Genomic DNA, 25,196 nt, shown 5'->3' with positions numbered 1-25,196 from the left:
GGTGCGAGGGTGGCAGAGGAGGTGCGATGGTGGCAGAGAAGGTGCGATGGTTGGAGAGAAGGTGCGAGGGTGGGAGAGAAGGTGCGAGGGTGGGAGAGAAGGTGCGAGGGTGGGAGAGAAGGTGAGAGGGTGGGAGAGAAGGTGCGAGGGTGGGAGAGAAGGTGCGAGGGTGGGAGAGAAGGTGCGAGGGTGGGAGAGAAGGTGCGAGAGTGGGAGAGAAGGTGCGAGACTGGGAGAGAAGGTGCGAGGGTGGGAGAGAAGGTGCGAGGGTGGGAGAGAGCGTGCGAGGGTGGGAGAGAAGGTGCGAGGGTGGGAGAGAAGGTGCGAGGGTGGGAGAGAAGGTGCGAGGGTGGGAGTGAAGGTGCGAGGGTGGGAGAGATGGTGCGAGGGTGGGAGAGAAGGTGCGAGGGTGGGAGAGAGCGTGCGAGGTTGGGAAACAGGGTGCGAGTGTGGGAGAGATGGTGCGAGGGTGGGAGAGAAGGTGCGAGGGTGGGAGAGGAGGTGCGAGGGTGGGAGAGAAGGTGCGAGGGTGGGAGAGAAGGTGCGAGGGTGGGAGAGAGGGTGCGAGGGTGGGAGAGAAGGTGCGAGGGTGCGAAAGTGGGAGAGAAGGTGCGAGGGTGGGAGAGGGTGCGAGGGTGGCATAGAGGGTGGGAGAGGGTGTGAGAGTGGGAGAGTGTGTGAGAGTGGGAGAGGGTGGGAGAGGGTGTGAGAGTGGGAGAGAAGGTGGGAGGTTGGGAGAGAAGGTGCGAGGGTGGGAGAGATGGTGCGAGGGTGGGAGAGAGGTTTCAAGGGTGGGAGAGAAGGTGTGAGGGTGAGAGAGGAGGTGCGAGGGTGAGAGAGGAGGTGCGAGGGTGGCAGAAGAGGTGCGAGGGTGGCAGAGGAGGTGCGATGGTGGCAGAGAAGGTGCGAGGGTGGGAGAGAAGGTGCGAGGGTTGGAGAGGAGGTGCGAGGGTGGCAGATGAGGTGCGAGGGTGGCAGAGGAGGTGCGATGGTGGCAGAGAAGGTGCGATGGTTGGAGAGAAGGTGCGAGGGTGGGAGAGAAGGTGCGAGGGTGGGAGAGAAGGTGCGAGGGTGGGAGAGAAGGTGAGAGGGTGGGAGAGAAGGTGCGAGGGTGGGAGAGAAGGTGCGAGGGTGGGAGAGAAGGTGCGAGGGTGGTAGAGAAGGTGCGAGAGTGGGAGAGAAGGTGCGAGACTGGGAGAGAAGGTGCGAGGGTGGGAGAGAAGGTGCGAGGGTGGGAGAGAGCGTGCGAGGGTGGGAGAGAAGGTGCGAGGGTGGGAGAGAAGGTGCGAGGGTGGGAGAGAAGGTGCGAGGGTGGGAGTGAAGGTGCGAGGGTGGGAGAGATGGTGCGAGGGTGGGAGAGAAGGTGCGAGGGTGGGAGAGAGCGTGCGAGGTTGGGAAACAGGGTGCGAGTGTGGGAGAGATGGTGCGAGGGTGGGAGAGAAGGTGCGAGGGTGGGAGAGGAGGTGCGAGGGTGGGAGAGAAGGTGCGAGGGTGGGAGAGAAGGTGCGAGGGTGGGAGAGAGGGTGCGAGGGTGGGAGAGAAGGTGCGAAAGTGGGAGAGAAGGTGCGAGGGTGGGAGAGGGTGCGAGGGTGGCATAGAGGGTGGGAGAGGGTGTGAGAGTGGGAGAGTGTGTGAGAGTGGGAGAGGGTGGGAGAGGGTGTGAGAGTGGGAGAGAAGGTGGGAGGTTGGGAGAGAAGGTGCGAGGGTGGGAGAGATGGTGCGAGGGTGGGAGAGAGGTTTCAAGGGTGGGAGAGAAGGTGCGAGGGTGGGAGAGAAGGTGCGAGGGTGGGAGAGAAGGTGCGAGGGTGGGAGAGAAGGTGCGAGGGTGGGAGAGAAGGTGCGAGGGTGGGAGCGGGTGCTAGGGTGGGAGCGATGGTGCGAGGGTGGGAGAGATGGTGCGAGGGTGGGAGAGATGGTGCGAGGGTGGGAGAGAAGGTGCGAGGGTGGGAGAGAAGGTGCGAGGGTGGGAGAGAAGGTGCGAGGGTGGGAGAGATGGTGCGAGGGTGGGAGCGAAGGTGCGAGGGAGGGCTAGAGGGTGCGAGGGTGGGAGAGAAGGTGCGAGGGGGGGAAGAGAAGGTGCGAGGGGGGGAGAGAAGGTGCGAGGGTGGGAGAGAAGGTGGGAGGGTGGGAAGAAGGTGCGAGGGTGGCAGAGAGGGTGCGACGGTGGGTGAGGAGGTGAGAGGGTGGGAGAGAAGGTGCCAGTGTGGGAGAGAAGGTGCGATGGTTGGAGAGAGGGTGCGAGGGTGGGAGAGAAGGTGCGAGGGTGGGAGAGAATGTGCGAGGGTGGCAAAGGAGGTGCGAGGGTGGGAGAGGAGGTGCGAGGGTGGGAGAGGAGGTGCGAGGGTGGGAGAGAAGGTGCGAGGGTGGGAGAGAGCGTGCGAGGTTGGGAAACAGGGTGCGAGGGTGGCAGAGAAGGTGCGAGGGTGGGAGAGAAGGTGCGAGGGTGGGAGAGAAGGTGCGAGGGTGGGAGAGAAGGTGCGAGAGAAGGTGCAAGGGTGGGAGAGAAGGTGCGAGTGCGGGAGAGATGGTGCGAGGGTGGGAGAGAGGGTTCAAGGGTGGGAGAGAAGGTGCAAGGGTGGGAGAGAAGGAGCGAGGGTGGGAGAGAAGGTGCGAGGGTGGGAGCGGGTGCGAGGGTGGGAGAGATGGTGCGAGTGTGGGAGAGATGGTGCGAGGGTGGGAGAGAAGGTGCGAGGGTGGGAGAGAAGGTGCGAGGGTGGGATGCAAGGGTGGGAGAGAAGGTGCGAGGGTGGGAAAGAAGGTGCGAGCGGGTACGAGGGTGGGAGAGAAGGTGCGAGGGTGGCAGAGAAGGTGCGAGGGTGGGAGAGAAAGTGCGAGAGTTGCAGAGAAGGTGCGAGGATGGGAGAGAAGTTGCGAAGGTGGGAGAGAAGGTGCGAGGGTGGGAGAGAAGGTGCAAGGGTGGGAGAGAAGGTGCGAGGGTGGGAGAGAAGGTGCGAGGGTGGGAGAGAAGGTGCAAGGGTGGGAGAGAATGTGCGAGAGTGGGAGAGAAGGTGCGAGGGTGGGAGAGGAGGTGCGAGGGTGGGAGAGAAGGTGCGAAGGTAGGAGAGAGCGTGCGATGTTGGGAAACGGTGCGAGGGTGAGAGAGACGGCGGGAGAGAAGGTGCGAGGGTGGGAGAGGGTGCGAGGGTGGGAGAGAAGGTGCGAGGGTGGGAGAGAAGGTGCGAGGGTGGGATGCGAGGGTGGGGTTGAAGGTGCGAGAGTGGGAGAGAAGTTGCGAGGGAGGGAGTGGGTATGAGGGTGGGAGAGAAAGTGCGAGGGTGGGAAAGAAGGTGCAAGGGTGCAAGCGGGTACGAGGGTGGGAGAGAAGGTGCAAGGGTGGGAGAGAAGGTGCGAGGGTGGGAGAGAAAGTGCGAGGATGGGAGAGAAGGTGCGAGGGTGGGAGAGAAGGTGCGAGGGTGGGAGAGAAGGTGCGAGGGTGGGAGAGAAGGTGCGAGGGTGGTAGAGAAGGTGCGAGGGTGGGAGAGAAGGTGCGAGGGTGGGAGAGAAGGTGCGAGGATGGGAGAGAAGATGCGAGGGTGGGAGAGAGGGCGAGAGGGTGCGAGGGTGGGAGAGAAGGTGCGAGGGTGGGAGAGAAGGTGCGAGGGTGGGAGAGAAGGTGCGAGGGTGGGAGAGAAGGTGCGAGGGTGGGAGAGAATGTGCGAGGGTGGGAGAGAAGGTGCGAGGGTGGGAGAGGAGGTGCGAGGGTGGGAGAGGAGGTGCGAGGGTGGGAGAGAAGGTGCGACGGTGGGAGAGAGCGTGCGAGGTTGTGAAACGGTGCGAGTGTGGGAGAGAAGGTGCGAAGGTGGGAGAGAAGGTGCGAGGGTGGGAGAGAAGGTGCGAGGGTGGGAGAGTGGATGCGAGGGTGGGAGAGAAGGTGCGAGGGTGGGAGAGAGCGTGCGAGGTATGGAAACAGGGTCCGAGGGTGAGAGAGATGGTGGGAGAGAAGGTGCGAGGGTGGGAGAAAAGGTGCGAGGGTGGGAGAGGGTGCGAGGGTGGGAGAGAAGGTGCGAGGGTGGGAGAGAAGGTGCGAGGGTGGGAGAGAAGGTGCGAGGGTGGGATGCGAGGGTGCGAGAGAAGGTGCGAGGGTGGGAGAGAAGGTGCGAGGGAGGAAGTGGGTATGAGGGTGGGAGAGAAAGTGCGAGGGTGGGAAAGAAGGTGCGAGGGTGCGAGCGGGTACGAGGGTGGGAGAGAAGGTGCGAGGGTGGGAGAGAAAGTGCGAGGATGGGAGAGAAGGTGTGAGGGTGGGAGAGAAGGTGCGAGGGTGGGAGAGAAGGTGCGAGGGTGGGAGAGAAGGTGCGAGGGTGGGAGAGAGGGTGCGAGGGCGGGAGAGGAGGTGCGAGGGTGGGAGAGAATGTGCGATGGTGGGAGAGAAGGTGCGAGGTTGGGAGAGGAGGTGCGAGGGTGAGAGAGGAGGTGCGAGGGTGGCAGAAGAGGTGCGAGGGTGGCAGAGGAGGTGCGATGGTGGCAGAGAAGGTGCGAGGGTGGGAGAGAAGGTGCGAGGGTTGGAGAGGAGGTGCGAGGGTGGCAGATGAGGTGCTAGGGTGGCAGAGGAGGTGCGATGGTGGCAGAGAAGGTGCGATGGTTGGAGAGAAGGTGCGAGGGTGGGAGAGAAGGTGCGAGGGTGGGAGCGAAGGTGCGAGGGTGGGAGAGAAGGTGCGAGGGTGGGAGAGAAGGTGAGAGGGTGGGAGAGAAGGTGCGAGGGTGGGAGAGAAGGTGCGAGGGTGGGAGAGAAGGTGCGAGGGTGGGAGAGAAGGTGCGAGAGTGGGAGAGAAGGTGCGAGACTGGGAGAGAAGGTGCGAGGGTGGGAGAGAAGGTGCGAGGGTGGGAGAGAGCGTGCGAGGGTGGGAGAGAGCGTGCGAGGGTGGGAGAGAAGGTGCGAGGGTGGGAGAGAAGGTGCGAGTGTGGGAGAGAAGGTGCGAGGGTGGGAGAGATGGTGCGAGGGTGGGAGAGAAGGTGCGAGGGTGGGAGAGAGCGTGCGAGGTTGGGAAACAGGGTGCGAGTGTGGGAGAGATGGTGCGAGGGTGGGAGAGAAGGTGCGAGGGTGGGAGAGGAGGTGCGAGGGTGGGAGAGAAGGTGCGAGGGTGGGAGAGAGCGTGCGAGGTTGGGAAACAGGGTGCGAGTGTGGGAGAGATGGTGCGAGGGTGGGAGAGAAGGTGCGAGGGTGGGAGAGAAGGTGCGAGGGTGGGAGAGAAGATGCGAGGGTGGGAGACAAGGTGCGAGGGTGGGAGAGAGCGTGCGAGGTTGGGAAACAGGGTGCGAGGGTGGCAGAGAAGGTGCGAGGGTGGCAGAGAAGGTGCGAGGGTGGGAGAGAAGGTGCGAGGGTGGGAGAGAAGGTGCGAGGGTGGGAGAGAAGGTGCGAGGGTGGGAGAGAAGGTGAGAAGGTGGGAGAGAAGGTGCGAGGGTGGGAGAGAAGGTGCGAGGGTGGGAGAGAAGGTGCGAGGGTGGGAGAGAAGGTGCGAGGGTGGGAGAGAAGGTGCGAGGGTGGGAGAGAAGGTGCGAGGGTGGGAGAGAAGGTGCGAGGGTGGGAGAGAAGGTGCGAGGGTGGGAGAGAAGGTGCGAGGGTGGGAGAGAAGGTGCGAGGGTGGGAGAGAAGGTGCGAGGGTGGGAGAGAAGGTGCGAGTGTGGGAGAGAAGGTGCGAGGGTGGGAGAGATGGTGCGAGGGTGGGAGAGAGGTTTCAAGGGTGGGAGAGAAGGTGCGAGGGTGGGAGAGAAGGTGCGAGGGTGGGAGAGAAGGTGCGAGGGTGGGAGAGAAGGTGCGAGGGTGGGAGAGAAGGTGCGAGGGTGGGAGAGAAGGTGCGAGGGTGGGAGCGGGTGCGAGGGTGGGAGCGATGGTGCGAGGGTGGGAGCGATGGTGCGAGGGTGGGAGAGATGGTGCGAGGGTGGGAGAGAAGGTGCGAGGGTGGGAGAGAAGGTGCGAGGGTGGGAGAGAAGGTGCGAGGGTGGGAGAGAAGGTGCGAGGGTGGGAGAGATGGTGCGAGGGTGGGAGAGAAGGTGCGAGGGAGGGCTAGAGGGTGCGAGGGTGGGAGAGAAGGTGCGAGGGGGGGAAGAGAAGGTGCGAGGGTGGGAGAGAAGGTGGGAGGGTGGGAAGATGGTGCGAGGGTGGCAGAGAGGGTGCGACGGTGGGCGAGGAGGTGAGAGGGTGGGAGAGAAGGTGCGAGGGTGGGAGAGAAGGTGCGAGGGTGGGAGAGATGGTGCCAGGGTGGGAGAGATGGTGCGAGGGTGGGAGAGAGGGTTCGAGGGTGGGAGAGAGGGTTCGAGGGTGGGAGAGAAGGTGCCAGTGTGGGAGAGAAGGTGCGATGGTTGGAGAGAGGGTGCGAGGGTGGGACAGTAGGTGCGAGGGTGGGAGAGAAGGTGCGAGGGTGGCAAAGGAGGTGCGAGGGTGGGAGAGGAGGTGCGAGGGTGGGAGAGAAGGTGCGAGGGTGGGAGAGAGCGTGCGAGGTTGGGAAACAGGGTGCGAGGGTGGCAGAGAAGGTGCGAGGGTGGGAGAGAAGGTGCGAGGGTGGGAGAGAAGGTGCGAGAGAAGGTGCAAGGGTGGGAGAGAAGGTGCGAGTGCGGGAGAGATGGTGCGAGGGTGGGAGAGAGGGTTCAAGGGTGGGAGAGAAGGTGCGAGGGTGGGAGAGAAGGTGCGAGGGTGGGAGAGAAGGTGCGAGGGTGGGAGCGGGTGCTAGGGTGGGAGCGGGTGCGAGGGTGGGAGAGATGGTGCGAGGGTGGGAGAGATGGTGCGAGGGTGGGAGAGATGTTGCGAGGGTGGGAGAGAAGGTGCGAGGGTGGGAGAGAAGGTGCGAAGGTGGGAGAGAAGGTGCGAGGGTGGGATGCGAGGGTGGGAGAGAAGGTGCGAGGGTGGGAGAGAAGGTGCGAGGGTGGGAGTGGGTATGAGGGTGGGAGAGAAAGTGCGAGGGTGGGAAAGAAGGTGCGCGGGTGCGAGCGGGTACGATGGTGGGAGAGAAGGTGCGAGGGTGGCAGAGAAGGTGCGAGGGTGGCAGAGAAAGTGCGAGAGTTGCAGAGAAGGTGCAAGGATGGGAGAGAAGTTGCGAAGGTGGGAGAGAAGGTGCGAGGGTGGGAGAGAAGGTGCGAGGGTGGGAGAGACGGTGCGAGGGTGGGAGAGAAGGTGCGAGGGTGGGAGAGAAGGTTCGAGGGTGGGAGAGAAGGTGCGAGGGTGGGAGAGAGGGTGCGAGGGAGGGCGAGAGGGTGCAAGGGTGGGAGAGAATGTGCGAGAGTGGGAGAGAAGGTGCGAGGGTGGGAGAGGAGGTGCGAGGGTGGGAGAGGAGGTGCGAGGGTGGGAGAGAGCGTGCGAGGTTGGGAAACAGGGTGCGAGGGTGGCAGAGAAGGTGCGAGGGTGGCAGAGAAGGTGCGAGGGTGGCAGAGAAGGTGCGAGGGTGGGAGAGAAGGTGCGAGGGTGGGAGAGAAGGTGCGAGGGTGGGAGAGAAGGTGCGAGAGAAGGTGCAAGGGTGGGAGAGAAGGTGCGAGTGCGGGATAGATGGTGCGAGGGTGGGAGAGAGGGTTCAAGGGTGGGAGAGAAGGTGCGAGGGTGGGAGAGAAGGTGCGAGGGTGGGAGAGAAGGTGCGAGGGTGGAGCGGGTGCTAGGGTGGGAGCGGGTGCGAGGGAGGGAGAGATGGTGCGAGTGTGGGAGAGATGTTGCGAGGGTGGGAGAGAAGGTGCGAGGGTGGGAGAGAAGGTGCGAGGGTGGGAGAGAAGGTGTGAGGGTGGGATGCGAGGGTGGGAGAGAAGGTGCGAGGGTGGGAGAGAAGGTGCGAGGGTGCGAGAGAAGGTGCGAGGGTGGGAGTGGGTATGAGGGTGGGAGAGAAAGTGCGAGGGTGGGAAAGAAGGTGCGCGGGTGCGAGCGGGTACGAGGGTGGGAGAGAAGGTGCGAGGGTGGCAGAGAAGGTGCGAGGGTGGGAGAGAAAGTGCGAGAGTTGCAGAGAAGGTGCGAGGATGGGAGAGAAGTTGCGAAGGTGGGAGAGAAGGTGCGAGGGTGGGAGAGAAGGTGCGAGGGTGGGAGAGAAGGTGCGAGGGTGGGAGAGAAGGTGCGAGGGTGGGAGAGAAGGTGCGAGGGTGGGAGAGAAGGTGCGAGGGTGGGAGAGAGGGTGCGAGGGAGGGCGAGAGGGTGCAAGGGTGGGAGAGAATGTGCGAGAGTGGGAGAGAAGGTGCGAGGGTGGGAGAGGAGGTGCGAGGGTGGGAGAGAAGGTGCGAAGGTAGGAGAGAGCGTGCGATGTTGGGAAACGGTGCGAGGGTGAGAGAGACGGCGGGAGAGAAGGTGCGAGGGTGGGAGAGAAGGTGCGAGGGTGGGAGAGGAGGTGCGAGGGTGGGAGAGAAGGTGCGAGGGTGGGAGAGAGCGTGCGAGGTTGGGAAACAGGGTCCGAGGGTGAGAGAGATGGTGGGAGAGAAGGTGCGAGGGTGGGAGAAAAGGTGCGAGGGTGGGAGAGGGTGCGAGGGTGGGAGAGAAGGTGCGAGGGTGGGAGAGAAGGTGCGAGGGTGGGATGCGAGGGTGCGAGAGAAGGTGCGAGGGTGGGAGAGAAGGTGCGAGGGAGGGAGTGGGTATGAGGGTGGGAGAGAAAGTGCGAGGGTGGGAAAGAAGGTGCGAGGGTGCGAGCGGGTACGAGGGTGGGAGAGAAGGTGCGAGGGTGGGAGAGAAAGTGCGAGGATGGGAGAGAAGGTGCGAGGGTGGGAGAGAAGGTGCGAGGGTGGGAGAGAAGGTTCGAGGGTGGGAGAGAAGGTGCGAGGGTGGGAGAGAGGGTGCGAGGGAGGGAGAGGAGGTGCGAGGGTGGGAGAGAATGTGCGATGGTGGGAGAGAAGGTGCGAGGTTGGGAGAGGAGGTGCGAGGGTGAGAGAGGAGGTGCGAGGGTGGCAGAAGAGGTGCGAGGGTGGCAGAGGAGGTGCGATGGTGGCAGAGAAGGTGCGAGGGTGGGAGAGAAGGTGCGAGGGTGGGAGAGGAGGTGCGAGGGTGGCAGATGAGGTGCGAGGGTGGCAGAGGAGGAGCGATGGTGGCAGAGAAGGTGCGAGGGTTGGAGAGAAGGTGCGAGGGTGGGAGAGAAGGTGCGAGGGTGGGAGAGAAGGTGCGAGGGTGGGAGAGAAGGTGAGAGGGTGGGAGAGAAGGTGCGAGGGTGGGAGAGAAGGTGCGAGGGTGGGAGAGAAGGTGCGAGGGTGGGAGAGAAGGTGCGAGAGTGGGAGAGAAGGTGCGAGACTGGGAGAGAAGGTGCGAGGGTGGGAGAGAAGGTGCGAGGGTGGGAGACAAGGTGCGAGGGTGGGAGAGAGCGTGCGAGGTTGGGAAACAGGGTGCGAGGGTGGCAGAGAAGGTGCGAGGGTGGGAGAGAAGGTGCGAGGGTGGGAGAGAAGGTGAGAAGGTGGGAGAGAAGGTGCGAGGGTGGGAGAGAAGGTGCGAGGGTGGGAGAGAAGGTGCGAGGGTGGGAGAGAAGGTGCGAGGGTGGGAGAGAAGGTGCGAGGGTGGGAGAGAAGGTGCGAGGGTGGGAGAGAAGGTGCGAGGGTGGGAGAGAAGGTGCGAGGGTGGGAGAGAAGGTGCGAGGGTGGGAGAGAAGGTGCGAGTGTGGGAGAGAAGGTGCGAGTGTGGGAGAGAAGGTGCGAGGGTGGGAGTGATGGTGCGAGGGTGGGAGAGAGGTTTCAAGGGTGGGAGAGAAGGTGCGAGGGTGGGAGAGAAGGTGCGAGGGTGGGAGCGGGTGCTAGGGTGGGAGCGGGTGCGAGGGTGGGAGAGATGGTGCGAGTGTGGGAGAGATGTTGCGAGGGTGGGAGAGAAGGTGCGAGGGTGGGAGAGAAGGTGCGAGGGTGGGAGAGAAGGTGCGAGGGTGGGATGCGAGGGTGGGAGAGAAGGTGCGAGGGTGGGAGAGAAGGTGCGAGGGTGGGAGTGGGTATGAGGGTGGGAGAGAAAGTGCGAGGGTGGGAAAGAAGGTGCGCGGGTGCGAGCGGGTACGAGGGTGGGAGAGAAGGTGCGAGGGTGGCAGAGAAGGTGCGAGGGTGGGAGAGAAAGTGCGAGAGTTGCAGAGAAGGTGCGAGGATGGGAGAGAAGTTGCGAAGGTGGGAGTGAAGGTGCGAGGGTGGGAGAGAAGGTGCGAGGGTGGGAGAGAAGGTGCGAGGGTGGGAGAGAAGGTGCGAGGGTGGGAGAGAAGGTGCGAGGGTGGGAGAGAGGGTGCGAGGGAGGGCGAGAGGGTGCGAGGGTGGGAGAGAATGTGCGAGAGTGGGAGAGAAGGTGCGAGGGTGGGAGAGGAGGTGCGAGGGTGGGAGAGAAGGTGCGAAGGTAGGAGAGAGCGTGCGATGTTGGGAAACGGTGCAAGGGTGAGAGAGACGGCGGGAGAGAAGGTGCGAGGGTGGGAGAGAAGGTGCGAGGGTGGGAGAGGAGGTGCGAGGGTGGGAGAGAAGGTGCGAGGGTGGGAGAGAGCGTGCGAGGTTGGGAAACAGGGTCCGAGGGTGAGAGAGATGGTGGGAGAGAAGGTGCGAGGGTGGGAGAAAAGGTGCGAGGGTGGGAGAGGGTGCGAGGGTGGGAGAGAAGGTGCGAGGGTGGGAGAGAAGGTGCGAGGGTGGGATGCGAGGGTGCGAGAGAAGGTGCGAGGGTGGGAGAGAAGGTGTGAGGGAGGGAGTGGGTATGAGGGTGGGAGAGAAAGTGCGAGGGTGGGAAAGAAGGTGCGAGGGTGCGAGCGGGTACGAGGGTGGGAGAGAAGGTGCGAGGGTGGGAGAGAAAGTGCGAGGATGGGAGAGAAGGTGCGAGGGAGGGAGAGAAGGTGCGAGGGTGGGAGAGAAGGTGCGAGGGTGGGAGAGAAGGTGCGAGGGTGGGAGAGAAGGTGCGAGGGTGGGAGAGAAGGTGCGAGGGTGGGAGAGAAGGTGCGAGGGTCGGAGAGAAGGTGCGAGGGTGGGAGAGAGGGTGCGAGGGAGGGCGAGAGGGTGCAAGGGTGGGAGAGAATGTGCGAGGGTGGGAGAGAAGGTGCGAGGCTGGGAGAGGGTGCGAGGGTGGGAGAGAAAGTGCGAGGGTGGGAGAGAAGGTGCGAGGGTGGGATGCGAGGGTGGGGGAGAAGGTGCGAGGGTGGGAGAGAAGTTGCGAGGGAGGGAGTGGGTATGAGGGTGGGAGAGAAAGTGCGAGGGTGCGAGCGGGTACGAGGGTGGGAGAGAAGGTGCGAGGGTGGGAGAGAAGGTGCGAGGGTGGGAGAGAAAGTGCGAGGATGGGAGAGAAGGTGCGAGGGAGGGAGAGAAGGTGCGAGGGTGGGAGAGAAGGTGCGAGGGTGGGAGAGAAGGTGCGAGGGTGGGAGAGAAGGTGCGAGGGAGGGCGAGAGGGTGCGAGGGAGGGCGAGAGGGTGCAAGGGTGGGAGAGGAGGTGCGAGGGTGGGAGAGGAGGTGCGAGGGTGGGAGAGGAGGTGCGAGGGTGGGAGAGAAGGTGCGAAGGTAGGAGAGAGCGTGCGATGTTGGGAAACGGTGCGAGGGTGAGAGAGACGGCGGGAGAGAAGGTGCGAGGGTGGGAGAGAAGGTGCGAGGGTGGGAGATGGTGCGAGGGTGGGAGAGAAGGTGCGAGGGTGGGAGAGAAGGTGCGAGGGAGGGAGTGGGTATGAGGGTGGGAGAGAAAGTGCGAGGGTGGGAAAGAAGGTGCAAGGGTGCGAGCGGGTACGAGGGTGGGAGAGAAGGTGCGAGGGTGGGAGAGAAGGTGCGAGGGTGGGAGAGAAAGTGCGAGGATGGGAGAGAAGGTGCGAGGGTGGGAGAGAAGGTGCGAGGGTGGGAGAGAAGGTGCGAGGGTGGGAGAGAAGGTGCGAGGGTGGGAGAGAAGGTGCGAGGGTGGGAGAGAGGGTGCGAGGGAGGGCGAGAGGGTGCAAGGGTGGGAGAGAAGGTGCGAGCGTGGGAAAGAAGGTGCGAGGGTGGGAGAGAAGGTGCGAGGGTGGGAGAGAAGGTGCGAGGGTGGGAGAGAAGGTGCGAAGGTAGGAGAGAAGGTGCGAAGGTAGGAGAGAGCGTGCGATGTTGGGAAACGGTGCGAGGGTGAGAGAGACGGCGGGAGAGAAGGTGTGAGGGTGGGAGAGAAGGTGCGAGCGTTGGAGAGAAGGTGCGAGCGTTGGAGAGAAGGTGCGAGGGTGGGAGAGAAGGTGCGAGGGTGGGAGAGAAGGTGCGAGGGTGGGAGAGAAGGTGCGAAGGTAGGAGAGAAGGTGCGAAGGTAGGAGAGAGCGTGCGATGTTGGGAAACGGTGCGAGGGTGAGAGAGACGGCGGGAGAGAAGGTGTGAGGGTGGGAGAGAAGGTGTGAGGGTGGGAGAGAAGGTGCGAGGGTGGGAGAGAAGGTGCGAGGGTGGGAGAGAAGGTGCGAGGGTGGGAGAGAAGGTGCGAGGGTGGGAGAGAAGGTGCGAGGGTGGGAGAGAAGGTGCGAGGGTGGGAGAGAAGGTGCGAGGGTGGGAGAGAAGGTGCAAGGGTGGGAGAGAAGGTGCGAGGGTGGGAGAGAAGATGCGAGGGTGGGAGAGAGGGCGAGAGGGTGCGAGGGTGGGAGAGAAGGTGCGAGGGTGGGAGAGAAGGTGCGAGGGTGGGAGAGAAGGTGCGAGGGTGGGAGAGAAGGTGCGAGGGTGGGAGAGAAGGTGCGACGGTGGGAGAGAGCGTGCGAGGTTGTGAAACGGTGCGAGTGTGGGAGAGAAGGTGCGAAGGTGCGAGGGTGGGAGAGAAGGTGCGAGGGTGGGAGAGGAGGTGCGAGGGTGGGAGAGAAGGTGCGAGGGTGGGAGAGAGCGTGCGAGGTTGGGAAACAGGGTCCGAGGGTGAGAGAGATGGTGGGAGAGAAGGTGCGAAGGTGGGAGAGAAGGTGCGAGGGTGGGAGAGGTTGCGAGGGTGGGAGAGAAGGTGCGAGGGTGGGAGCGAAGGTGCGAGGGTGGGAGCGAAGGTGCGAGGGTGGGAGCGAAGGTGCGAGGGTGGGAGAGAAGGTGCGAGGGTGGGAGAGAAGGTGCGAGGGTGGGAGAGAAGGTGCGAGGGTGGGAGAGAGGGTGCGAGGGTGGGAAACGGTGCGAGGGTGAGAGAGAAGGTGGGAGAGAAGGTGCGAGGGTGGGAGAGAAGGTGCGAGGGTGGGAGAGAAGGAGCGAGGGCGGGAGAGAAGGTGCGAGGGTAGGAAAGAAGGTGCGAGAGAAGGTGCGAGGGTGGGAGAGTGGGTGGGAGTGAAGGTGCGAGGGTGGGAGAGAAGGTGCGAGGGTGGGAGAGATGGTGCGAGGGTGGGAGAGAAGGTGCGAGGGTGGGAGAGAAGATGCGAGGGTGGGGGAGAGGGTGCGAGGGTGGGAGAGAAGGTGCGAGGATGTGAGAGAAGGTGCGAGGGTGGGAGAGAAGGTGCGAGGGTGGGAGAGAAGGTGCGAGGGTGGGAGAGAAGGTGCGAGGGTGGGAGAGGGTGCGAGGTAGGGAGAGGGGGTGGGAGAGAAGGTGCGAGACTGGGAGACAAGGTGCGAGGGTGGGAGCGGGTGCAAGGGTGGGAGAGAAGGTGCGAAAGTGGGTGAGGGTGCGAGGGGGGAGAGAAGGTGGGAGCGGGTACAAGGGTGGGAGAGAAGGTGCGAGGGTGGGAGAGAAAGTGCGAGGGTGGGAGACAATGTGCGAGGGTGGGAGACAAGGGGCGAAGGTGGGGTCTGGTGCGATGGTGGGAGCGGGTGCGAGGGTGGGAGAGAAGGTGCGAGGGTTGGAGAGAAGGTGCGATGGTGGGAGAGAAGGTGGGAGAGAAGGTGCGAGAGTGGGTGAGGGTGCGACGGTGGGAGAGAAGGTGGGAGCGGGTGCGAGGGTGGGAGAGGGTGCGAGGGTGGGAGAGAAGGTGCGAGGGTGGGAGAGAGGGTGGGAGAGAGGGTGCGAGGGTGGGAGAGGGTGCGAAAGTGGGAGAGAAGGTGCGAGGGTGGGAGAGGGTGCGAGGGTGGGAGAGAGGGTGGGAGATGGTGTGAGAGTGGGAGAGGGTGTGAGAGTGGGAGAGGGTGTGAGAGTGGGAGAGGGTGTGAGAGTGGGAGAGAAGGTGCGAGGGTGGGAGAGAAGGTGCGAGGGTGGGAGAGAAGGTGCGAGGGTGGCAGAGAAGGTGCGAGGGTGGGAGAGAAGGTGCGAGGGTGGGAGAGAAGGTGCGAGGGTGGGAGAGAAGGTGCGAGGGTGGGAGAGAAGGTGCGAGGGTGGGGGATAGGGTGCGAGGGTGGGAGATAGGGTGCGAGGGTGGGAGCGGGTGCGAGGGTGGGAGAGAAGGTGCGAGGGTGGGAGAGAAGGTGCGAGGGTGGGAGAGAAGGTGCGAGGGTGGGAGAGAAGGTGCGAGGGTGGGAGAGAAGGTGCGAGGGTGGGAGAGAAGGTGCGAGGGTGGGAGAGAAGGTGCGAGGGTGGGAGAGAAGGTGCGAGGGTGGGAGAGAAGGTGCGAGGGTGGGAGAGAAGGTGCGAGGGTGGGAGAGAAGGTGCGAGGGTGGGAGAGAAGGTGCGAGGGTGGGAGATAGGGTGCGAGGGTGGGAGATAGGGTGCGAGGGTGGGAGCGGATGCGAGGGTGGGAGAAGAGGTGCGAGGGTGGGAGAGGAGGTGCGAGGGTGGGAGAGAAGGTGCGATGGTGGGAGAGAAGGTGCGAGGGTGGGAGAGAAGGTGCGATGGTGGGAGAGAAGGTGCGAGGGTGGGAGCGTGTGCGAGGGTGGGAGAGAAGGTGCGAGGGTGGGAGAGGAGGTGCGACGGTGGGTGAGGAGGTGCGAGGGTTGCAGAGCAGGTGCGAGGGTGGGAGAGAAGGAGCGAGGGTGGTAGAGAAGGTGCGAGGGTGGGTGAGGAGGTGCGAGGGTGGGAGAGAAGGTGCGAGGGTGGGAGAGAAGGTGCGAGGGTGGGAGAGAAGGTGCGAGGGTGGGAGAGAAGGTGCGAGGGTGGGAGAGGGTGCGAGAGTGGGTGCGGGTGTGACGATGGGAGAGTGTTACTGAGAAAGCAGGTGTGGGGGGAGTGAGTGTGAGGGAGGGCGCATGTGTGAGGGAGAGAGTGAGGGGGATGGAGTGGGTGTGAGGGAGAGAGAGTGTGAGTGACAGACTGTGGGGGGATTGAGTATGAGGGAGGGAGAGTGCGCGTGAGAGAGTGTGTGTGACAGAGAGAGTGTGAATGTGAGTGAGGGGAGTGAGTGTGAGGAGAGTGTGATGCTTGACTGGCTTTGAGGAGTTTGTGAGGGAGGAGCGAGAGTGGGAGAGGAGTGCAAGTGATTGGAGCAAATGTGAAGGGATGTGCAAGTATGAGGGGGTAGTGAGTGTGAAGAGGGTGTGAAGGGGAGATTGAGTGTGAGGTGGGTGTGAGTAAGGAATGTGGCAATGGAGTTGATTTGTCAGTGGAACTGTCAGTGACATCTTTGCTCCTTTGACTCCCCAGGGAAGGGGGAGGTGATCCACTCGGGACCCCCTGTTCTGACCTCGATCAGTTCCCTTAACGCTCCCACACTGCTGAAGGTTAATAGCCGGTATGGGGGAGATATCAAACCCCCACAGGCTATTGTCAAACCTCATATCCTGACGCATGTTATCGAGGGCTTCGTCATACAGGAGGGAGCTGAACCTTTCCCAGTAAGTACAATCCCTCCCCATCAAACCACTCCCAGGACAGGTACAGGAAGGGGTTCGATACACAGTAAAGCCCCCTCTGCAAACACTGCCTGTCATTCTCACTTCATGGGTTTCTTGTGTTGTGGGGTGTCTGGATCACTATCTTGCTTGCTCTCTTACTCATTCTCTCACTGTCTCACTCTCTTACTCTCACTCACTCTCTCTCGGTCTCTTGTCTCTCTCGCTCTGTCTCACTCTCTCTCACACTTGCTCTCTCTCTCTCATTCTCTCTGTCCCTCTCTCCCATGTGCTCTCTCTTTGTCTTTCACTCTGTCACTCACTGTCTCTCTCCACGCTCTCTTGCTCTCGCTCACTCGCTCTCTCGTTCACTCTCGCTCTCTGTCTCTCTCGCTCTTGCTCTATCTCTCTCTCTCTCCCGTCTTGCTCTATCTCTCCCTCTCCATCTCTGTATCTCTCACGCTCTCTGTCGCCCAATCTCCTCTCTCTGTCTCTTGCTCTCTCTCGTTCTCTCTGTCCCTGTGTGTGTGTCTCTCTATCTCGCTCTCTGTCTCTATCTTGCTCTCACCCCCCTTGCACTCCCATTCCGTCTCTGGTCTCACTCCCCCTCTGTCTCCGTCTCGCACTCTCTCTGTCTCCCTCTCGCACTCTCTCTGTCTCTTTCTCTCGCTTCCTCTAACTCCCCCTCAATCTCTCTCACTCACTCTCTATCTTGCTCTCTCACCCTCGCTCTTGCTCTGTCTGTCTCTCTCGGTCTCTTTCCCTCATTCTCTCTCTGTCTCTCTCTCCCTCGCTCTCCCTTCAACTCTCTCAGGGGCTGGTTTAGCTCACTAGGCTAAATCGCTGGCTTTGAAAGCAGACCAAGGCAGGCCAGCAGCACGGTTCGATTCCCGTACCAGCCTCCCCGAACAGGCGCCGGAATGTGGCGACTAGGGGCTTTTCACAGTAACTTCATTGAAGCCTACTCGTGACAATAAGTGATTTTCATGTTTCATTTTCTCTCCCTCTCTTCCTCTCTGTCAATCTCACTTGCTCCCTCACGCTCTCTCTCTCCCTCTCTCTGTCCCTCTGTTGCTCTCTCTCTCTTTCTCTGCCTCTGTCTCTCTCTCTCGTTCTCTCTGTCTCCCTCGCTCTGTTTCTCACTCTCTCTCACTCCTCGCTCTCTCTCCTTGCTCTCTGACCTCGCTCTCGATCGCTCTTTCCCTCGCTGTACCTCTCTGTCGCTCGATCTCCTCTCTTTCTCTCTCTATCACTTGCTCTCTCTCGTTCTCTCTGTCCCTGTGTGTGTGTCTCTTTCTCTCGTGCTCTGTCTCATTCCTTCTCTCTCTGTCTCTCACTCTCGGTCTCTCCCTCTCCTCTGTCTCTCCCTCTCTTGCTCTCGCTCTCTGTCTCGCGCTCTGTGTCTCTCCCTCTCGCTTTGTCTCTATCTCGCTCACTGTCTCTATCTTGCTCTCCCTCCCCTTGCTCTCCCACTCCGTCTCTGGTCTCACTCCCTCTCTGTCTCCCTCTCTCTCAGTCTCTCTCTCTGTCTCCCTCTCGCACTCTCTCGTTTCCTCTCACTCCCCCTCACTCTCTCTCACTCACTCTCTCTCACTCTCACTCTCTCTCGCTCTTGCTCTCTCACCCTCTCTCTTGCTCTGTCTGTCTCTCTCGGTCTCTTTCCCTCATTCTCTCTCTGTCTCTCCCTCGCTCTCCCTTCAACTCTCTCCCTCTCTCTCTCTTCCTCTCAGTCAATCTCACTTGCTCCCTCACGCTCTCTCTCTCTCCCTCTCTCTCTCTATCCCTCTGTTGCTCTCTCTCTTTCGCTGCCTCTGTGTCTCTCTCTCTCGTTCTCTCTGTCTCTCTCGCTCTGTTTCTACCTCCTCGCTCTCTGACCTCGCTATCTCTCCTCGCTCTCGATCGCTCTTTCCCTCGCTGTATCTCTCCTGTCGCTCGATCTCCTCTCTCTCTGTCTCTTGCTCTCTCTCGTTCCATCTGTCCCTGTGTGTGTGTCTCTCTCGTGCTATGTCTCATTCCTTCTCTCTCTGTCTCTCACTCTCGGTCTCTCCCTCTCCTCTGTTTCTCCCTCTTGCTCTCGCTCTCTGTCTCGCGCTCTTTGTCTCTCGCTCTCGCTTTGTCTCTATCTTGCTCTCTCTCCTCCTGCTCTCTCACTCCGTCTCTGGTCTCACTCCCTCTCTGTCTCTGACTCCCCCTCGCTCGCGCTCTCTCTGTCTCTCGCTCCCTCTCACTCTCTCTCACTCCCTCTCACTCTCTCGCACTCTCTCACTTTCTCGCACTCTCGCACTCTCTCACTCTCTCGCCCTATCTTGCTCTCCCACCCTCTCGCAGTCTCTGTCTCTCTCGGTCCCTCTCCCTCACATTCTGTTTCTCTCTCTGTCTCTCTCTCTCCCTCTCTCTCTCCATCTCTCTCTCCCTGTCTCTCTGTCTCTCTCTTGCTCTCCCTCACTGCCTCTGTCTCTCTCTCTCTCGTTCTCTGTCTCTCTCGCTCTGTTTCTCACTCTCTCACTCATTCCTCACTCTCTCCTTACTCTCTGACTTTGTTCTCTCTCCTCGCTCTCGCTCGCTCTCTCCCTCTCTTTATCTCTCGCTCCCTCTCTGTCGCTCAATCTCCTCTCTCACTCTCTCCCTCTCTACCTCGCTGTCTCTTGCTCTCTGCCTCTATCTCTGTCCTCCTCTGTCTCTCTCTCGCTCCCTGTCTTGCTCTCTGTCTCTTTCTCTCTCTTGCTCGCTCTCTCTCCCTTTCTCTCTCTCACTGTCACGCGCTCTCTCTCTCACTGTCGCGCTCTCTCTCTCTCAATTGTGCTCACTCTTTCTCGCTCTCTCTGTCTCTCTAACTGTCTCTCTGTCTGTCTCTTTCATTGTCTCGCTCCCTCTCTCTCTCTCTGTCTGTCTCTCGCTCTCTCTCTCTATGTCTCTGTCTCTCTCTCTCTTTCCCTATCTGTCTCTCGCTCTCTTCCTCTGTCTCTGTTACCCTCTGTCTCTCTCTCTGTCTCGCTCTCTCTCTAACTGACTCGATCCCTCTCTCTCACTCTCTGTCTCGCTCTCTCTCCTCTTGCTGTCACTCGCTGTCACTCTCCCGCCTTGTCTTGCGCTGTCTCTCTCACTCTCAGTCTCTCGCTCTATCTCTCACGATGTCTCTGTCTCACTCTCTCTTGGTCTCTCTGTGTCTCTGTCTCTCTCTCACTGTCTATCTCTGTCTCTCTCTGTCTGTCTCTCTCTCTCTCTCTCTGTTTCTCTCTCACTGGCTTGCTCTCTCTGCTTCTGTCTTGCTCTCTCTCTTGCTATCTCGCTGTAGCTCCCTCTCGCTCTCTTTATCTCTCACTCTGGCTCGTTTTGCTCTCTATCTGTCTCTCTCACTCTCTTTCTCTCCCTCTGTTTCTCCTCTCTCTATCTCACTCGCTCTGTTTCTCTTTCACTCTCCCTCTCTTTCTCACTCTCACTCTTGCCCTGTCTCACTGTTTCTCTCTCAATCGTGCTCGCTCACTCTGTCTCTCTCTCTCTCTTTCTGCCTGTCTCTCTCGCTCTCTCGCTTTCTCTCTTTCTGTCTGTCTCTCTCTGTCTGTCTCTCTTTCTGTCTCTCTGTCTGCCTCTCTCTCAGTCTCGCTCCCTCTCAGTCTCGCTCCCTCTCAGTCTAGCTCTCTCTGTCTCGCTCTCACTGTCTCGCTCCCTCTCAGTCTCGCTCCCTCTCAGTCTCTCTCCCTCTCAGTCTCTCTCCCTCTCAGTCTCGCTTCCTCTCAGTCTCGCTCCCTCTCAGTCCCGCTCCCTCTCAGTCTCGCTCCCTCTGGCTCTCTCTCTCTCTCTGGCTCTCTCTCTCTTTCTCGCTCTCTCTGTCGCGCTCTCTCTGTCTCGCTCTCTCTGTCTCGTCCTCTCTGTCTCGCTCTCTCTGTCTCGCTCTCTCTCTGTCTCGCTCTCTCTCTGTCTCGCTCTCTGTCTCGCCCTCTCTGTCTCGCCCTCTCTCTGTCTCGCTCTCTCTGTCTCGCTCTCTCTGTCTCGCCCTCTCTGTCTCGCCTCTCTGTCTCGCCCTCTCTGTCTCGCTCTCTCTGTCTCGCTCTCTCTGTCTCGCTCTCTCTCTGTCTCGCTCTCTCTGGCTCTCTCTCTCAGACTCGCACTCTCTGGCTCGCTCTCTTTGTGACTGCCGCTCTCTCACTGTCTCGCTCCCTCTCTGTCTAGCTCCCTCTGTTTCGCTCTCTCTGTCTCGCTCTCTCTGTCTCGCACCCTATGTCTCGCTCTCTCTCTCTCGCTCTGTCTCGCGCTCTCTGTCTCGCTCTCTCTTGCTCTGTCTTGCTCTCTGGCTCACTCTCTCTGGCTCTCTCTCTCTTTCTCGCTCTCTCTGTCTCACTCTCGCTGTCTCGCTCTCTCTGTCTCGCTCCCCCTGTCTCGCTCTCCCTGTCTCGCTCTCCCTGACTCGCTCTCCCTGTCTCGCTCTCCCTGTCTCGCTCTCCCTGTCTCGCTCTCCCTGTCTCGCTCTCCCTGTCTCGCTCTCCCTGTCTCGCTCTCCCTGTCTCGCTCTCCCTGTCTCGCTCTCTCTTGCTCTGTCTTGCTCTCTGGCTCACTCTCTCTGGCTCTCTCTCTCTTTCTCGCTCTCCCTGTCTCGCGCTCTCTGTCTCGCGCTCTCTGTCTCGCGCTCTCTGTCTCGCTCTCTCTGTCACGTCCTCTCTGTCTCGCTCTCTCTGTCTCGCTCTCTCTCTGTCTCGCTCTCTCTCTGTCTCGCTCTCTGTCTCGCCCTCTCTGTCTCGCCCTCTCTCTGTCTCGCTCTCTCTGTCTCGCTCTCTCTGTCTCGCTCTCTCTGTCTCGCTCTCTCTGTCTCGCTCTCTCTGTCTCGCTCTCTCTGTCTCGCTCTCTCTGTCTCGCTCTCTCTGTCTCGCTCTCGCTGTCTCGCTCTCTCTGTCTCGCACCCTATGCCTCGCTCTCTCTCTGTCTCGCGCTCTCTGTCTCGCTCTCTCTTGCTCTGTCTTGCTCTCTGGCTCACTCTCTCTGGCTCTCTCTTTCTCGCTCTCACTGTCTCACTCTCGCTGTCTCGCTCTCTCTGTCTCGCTCCCTCTGTCTCGCTCTCTCTGTCTCGCTCTCCCTGTCTCGCTCTCCCTGTCTCGCTCTCCCTGTCTCGCTCTCCCTGTCTCGCTCTCCCTGTCTCGCTCTCCCTGTCTCGCTCTCCCTGCCTCGCTCTCCCTGCCTCGCTCTCCCTGCCTCGCTCTCTCTGTCTCGCGCTCTCTGTCTCGCGCTCTCTGTCTCGCTTTTGTCTTGCTCTGTATCTCTCACTTTCGGTCTCTCACTCGATCTCTCGCTACGTCTCTCTCTGTCTCACTCTCTCTTGGTCTCTCTCGATGTCTGTCTCTCTCTCTCTGCCTGTCTCTCTCTCTCTGCGTTTCTCTCCCTGTGTCTGTCTCTCTCTCTTATTTTGCTGTCTCTCACTGTTGCTCTCTCTCGTTCTCTTTATCTTGCTCTCACTCTCTCTGTCTCTCTTGCTCTCTCTCTCGCTCCCTCTCGCCCTCGGTCTCTTCCACTTTCCCTCTCTTTCTCACTCTCACTCTTGCTCTGTCTCACTGTTAGTCCCTCTCTCTCGCACTGTCTTGCACTCTCTGTCTCTCTTCCCCCCCCCCTCTCTCTCTTTCTGTCTGTATGTCTCTTGCCTTACTCTCTGTATCTCGGTCTAGGTCTCTCACTCTATCTCTTGCTATGTCTCTCTCTCTGTCTCTCTCTTTGTCTCTCTCTCTCTGTCTGTCTCTCTCTCTCTCTCTCAGTCTCGCTCTCTCTCAGTCTCGCTCCCTCTGGCTCACTCTCTCTGTCGCGCTCTCTCTGTCGCGCTCTCTCTGTCGCGCTCTCTCTGTTGCGCTCTCTCTGTCGCGCTCTCTCTGTCACGCTCTCTCTGTCTCGCTCTCTGACTCGCTCTTTCTGGCTCTCTCTCTCTGTCTCGCTCTCTCTGTCTCGCTCTCTCTGTCTCGCTCTCTCTGTCTCGCCCTCTCTGTCTCGCCCTCTCTGTCTCGCTCTCTCTCTGTCTCGCTCTCTCTGTCTCGCCCTCTCTGTCTCGCCCTCTCTCTGTCTCGCTCTCTCTCTGTCTCTCTCTCTCTCTGTCTCTCTCTCTCTCTGTCTCGCTCTCTCTGTCTCGCTCTCTCTGTCTCGCTCTCTCTGTCTCGCTCTCTCTCTGTCTCGCTCCCTCTCTGTCTCGCTCCCTCTCTGGCTCTCTCTCTCAGACTCGCTCTCTCTGGCTCGCTCTCTCTGTGTCTGCCGCTCTCACTGTCTCGCTCCCTCTCTGTCTAGCTCCCTCTGTTTCGCTCTCTCTGTCTCGCTCTCTCTGTCTCGCACCCTATGTCTCGCTCTCTCTCTCTCTCTCTCTGTCTCGCTCTCTTTTGCTCTGTCTTGCTCTCTGGCTCACTCTCTCTGGCTCTCTCTCTCTTTCTTGCTGTCTCTGTCTCACTCTCGCTGTCTCGCTCTCTCTGTCTTGCTCCCTCTGTCTCGCTCCCTCTGTCTCGTTCTCCCTGTCTCGTTCTCCCTGTCTCGCTCTCCCTGTCTCGCTCTCCCTGTCTCGCTCTCCCTGTCTCGCTCTCCCTGTCTCGTTCTCCCTGTCTCGCTCTCCCTGTCTCGCTCTCCCTGTCTCGCTCTCCCTGTCTCGCTCTCCCTGTCTCGCTCTCCCTGTCTCGCTCTCCCTGTCTCACTCTCCCTGTCTCGCGCTCTCTGTCTCGCTCTCTCTGTCTCGCTCTCTCTGTCTCGCTCTCTCTGTCTCGCTCTCTCTGTCTCGCTCTCTCTCTGTCTCGCTCTCGCTGTCTCGCTCTCGCTGTCTCGCTCTCTCTGTCTCGCACCCTATGTCGCGCTCTCTCTCTCTCTCTCTGTCTCGCGCTCTCTGTCTCACTCTCTCTTGCTCTGTCTTGCTCTCTGGCTCACTCTTTCTGGCTCTCTCTCTCTTTCTCGCTCTCTCTGTCTCGCTCTCCCTGTCTCGCTCTCCCTGTCTCGCTCTCCCTGTCTCGCTCTCCCTGTCTCGCTCTCTCTGTCTCGCTCTCTCTGTCTCGCTCTCTCTGCCTCGCTCTCTCTGTCTCGCTCTCTCTGTCTCGCTCTCTCTGTCTCGCTCTCTCTGTCTCGCTCTCTCTGTCTCGTTCTCTCTGTCTCGCTCTCTCTGTCTTGCTCTCTCTGTCTCGCTCTCGCTGTCTCGCTCTCGCTGTCTCGCTCTCGCTGTCTCGCTCTCGCTGTCTCGCTCTCGCTGTCTCTCTCTCTCTGACTCGCATCCTATGTCTCTCTCTCTCTCTCTGTCTCGCGCTCTCTGTCTCGCTCTCTCTTGCTCTGTCTTGCTCTCTGGCTCACTCTCTCTGGCTCTCTCTCGCTGTCTCGCTCTCTCTGTCTCACTCTCGCTGTCTCGCTCTCGCTGTCTCGCTCTCGCTGTCTCGCTCTCCCTGTCTCGCTCTCCCTGTCTCGCTCTCCCTGTCTCGCTCTCCCTGTCTCGCTCTCCCTGTCTCGCTCTCTCTGTCTCGCTCTCCCTGTCTCGCTCTCCCTGTCTCGCTCTCCCTGTCTCGCTCTCTCTGTCTCGCTCTCCCTGTCTCGCTCTCCCTGTCTCGCTCTCCCTGTCTCGCTCTCGCTGTCTCGCTCTCCCTGCCTCGCTCTCCCTGCCTCGCTCTCCCTGCCTCGCTCTCCCTGCCTCGCTCTCCCTGCCTCGCTCTCCCTGCCTCGCTCTCCCTGCCTCGCTCTCCCTGCCTCGCTCTCTCTGCCTCGCTCTCTCTGCCTCGCTCTCTCTGCCTCGCGCTCTCTGTTTCGCTTTTGTCTTGCTCTGTATCTCTCACTTTCGGTCTCTCACTCGATCTCTCGCTACGTTTCTCTCTGTCTCACTCTCTCTTGGTCTCTCTCGATGTCTGTCTCTCTCTCTTTCTCTGCGTCTCTCTCTCTGTGTCTGCCTGTCTCTCTCTCTCTCTCTTATTTTGCTGTCTCTCACTGTTGCTCTCTCTCACTCTCTTTATCTTGCTCTCACTCACTCTCTGTCTCTCTTGCCCTCTCTCTCGCTCTGTCTCTCGCTCCCTCTCGCTCTCGGTCTCTTCCACTTTCCCTCTCTTTCTCACTCTCACTGTTGCTCTGTCTCACTGTTTGTCCCTCTCTCTCGCACTGTCTTGCACTCTCTGTCTCTCTCCCCCCCCTCTCTCTCTCTTTCTGTCTGTATGTCTCTTGCCTTACTCTCTGTATCTCGGTCTAGGTCTCTCACTCTATCTCTTGCTATGTCTCGCTCTCTGTCTCGCTCTCTGACTCGCTCTTTCTGGCTCTCTCTCTCTTTCTGGCTCTCTGTCTCGCTCTCTCTGTCTCGCTCTCTCTGTCTCGCTCTCTCTGTCTCGCTCTCTCTGTCTCGCTCTCTCTGTCTCGCTCTCTCTGTCTCGCTCTCTCTGTCTCGCTCTCTCTGTCTCGCCCTCTCTGTCTCGCCCTCTCTGTCTCTCTTGCTCTCTCTCGCTCTGTCTATCGCTCCCTCTCGCTCTCTTTCTCTTCCACTTTCCCTCTCTTTCTCACTCTCACTCTTGCTCTGTCTCACTGCTTGTCCCTCTCTCTCGCACTGTCTTGCACTCTCTGTCTCTCTCCCCCCCTCTCTCTCTCTCTTTCTGTCTGTCTCTCTCTTGTCTTACTCTCTGTATCTCGGTTTAGGTCTCTCGCCCTATCTCTCTCTATGTCTCTCTCTATGTCTCTCTCTTTGTCTCTCTCTGTGTCTGTCTCTCTCTCACTGTCTTGCTCCCTCTCTGTCTTGCTCTCTCTCCTCTTGCTGTCTCTTGCTGTCGCTCTCTCTCTCTCTCTCTTTCGCTCTCAGTTCCTCTTGCTCTCTCTCGCTGTCTGTTTCTCTCTCTTTCTCTGTCTGTCTCTCGCTCTCTCTCTGTCTGTCTCTGGCTCTCTCTTCCTCTCTCTGTCTCTGTCTGTATCTCTCCGTCCCTCTCTTTGTCTCTCTCTCACTGTCTTGATCCCTTCCTGTCTCACTCTCTCTGTCTCGTTCTCTCTCTCTCCTCTTGCTGTCTCTCGCTGTCGCTCTCTCTCTTGTCTTCCCCTCTGTCTCTCTCGGTCTCTTGCCATGTCTCTCTGTCTCACACTCTCGGTGTCTCTCTGTCTGACTCTCACTCTGTCTCTCTCTCTCTCTCTCCCTCTCACTATCTCTCCCTCTCCCTCTAGCTCTTTGTCTCTCTCACTTGCTCTATCTCTGTCTCACTCTGTTACTTTCTCCACTGTCTCGCTCTCTGTCTCTCTCTCTCGCTTGCTCGCTCGCTGTCTCTTTGCCGTTCTCTCTCGCTCTTTTTCTCTCTTGCTCTCCCTCTCGCGCACTCTCTCTCTCATCTTCTTGCTCTCTCTCGCTCTCATTCTCCCTCGCTTTCTTTCTCTCTCTCTCTCACTGTTTTTCTCTATCTCTCTCTCTCGCTCTGTCTCTCTATCTCTGTCTCTCTCTTGCTCACGTTCTCCCTCTTGCTCTGTCTCGCTCTCTCATTTTGCCTCTGTCTCTCTCTCACTTCTCTCACGCTCTCTCTATCTCTCACTTGCTCTCTCTCTATATCTATGTCTCGCTCTGTCTCTCTATCACTCTCCCACTCTGTCTCTCTCGCTCTCTCACTCTCTGTCTCTCTCGCTCTCCTTTTCTCTTACTTTTGCTCTCTCTCTCAGTCGCTCTTTCTCGCTCTCTCTCTCACTCTGTCTCTCTCTTGCTCTCCAGCTCTCTCTCACTCCCTCCCTCTGTCTATCTCTCTTCTCTCTCGCGCGCCCTCTCACTCTCTCGCATTCTCTCTCTC

The 25,196-nt window shown here is 60.4% G+C and overlaps 1 protein-coding gene across 2 annotated transcripts in view; it reads left to right on the top strand.

The window, feature by feature from the left end:
* LOC140392859 (polyhomeotic-like protein 1) overlaps positions 1–25,196 on the top strand; it is a 210,658-nt gene that overhangs the window by 177,524 nt on the left and 7,938 nt on the right. For both annotated transcript variants that reach the window (XM_072478601.1, XM_072478600.1), the window contains one exon: positions 15,284–15,474. In XM_072478601.1, the coding sequence (XP_072334702.1) occupies positions 15,284–15,474 (191 nt within the window). The remainder of the gene's footprint in view (positions 1–15,283; positions 15,475–25,196) is intronic.

This window comes from Scyliorhinus torazame, chromosome 16 (genome assembly GCF_047496885.1).
Source record: "Scyliorhinus torazame isolate Kashiwa2021f chromosome 16, sScyTor2.1, whole genome shotgun sequence".
Lineage (NCBI taxonomy): Eukaryota > Metazoa > Chordata > Chondrichthyes > Carcharhiniformes > Scyliorhinidae > Scyliorhinus > Scyliorhinus torazame.
Note: the sequence above shows the minus strand (reverse complement) of the source record. Positions and strands in the feature narration are given on the sequence as shown.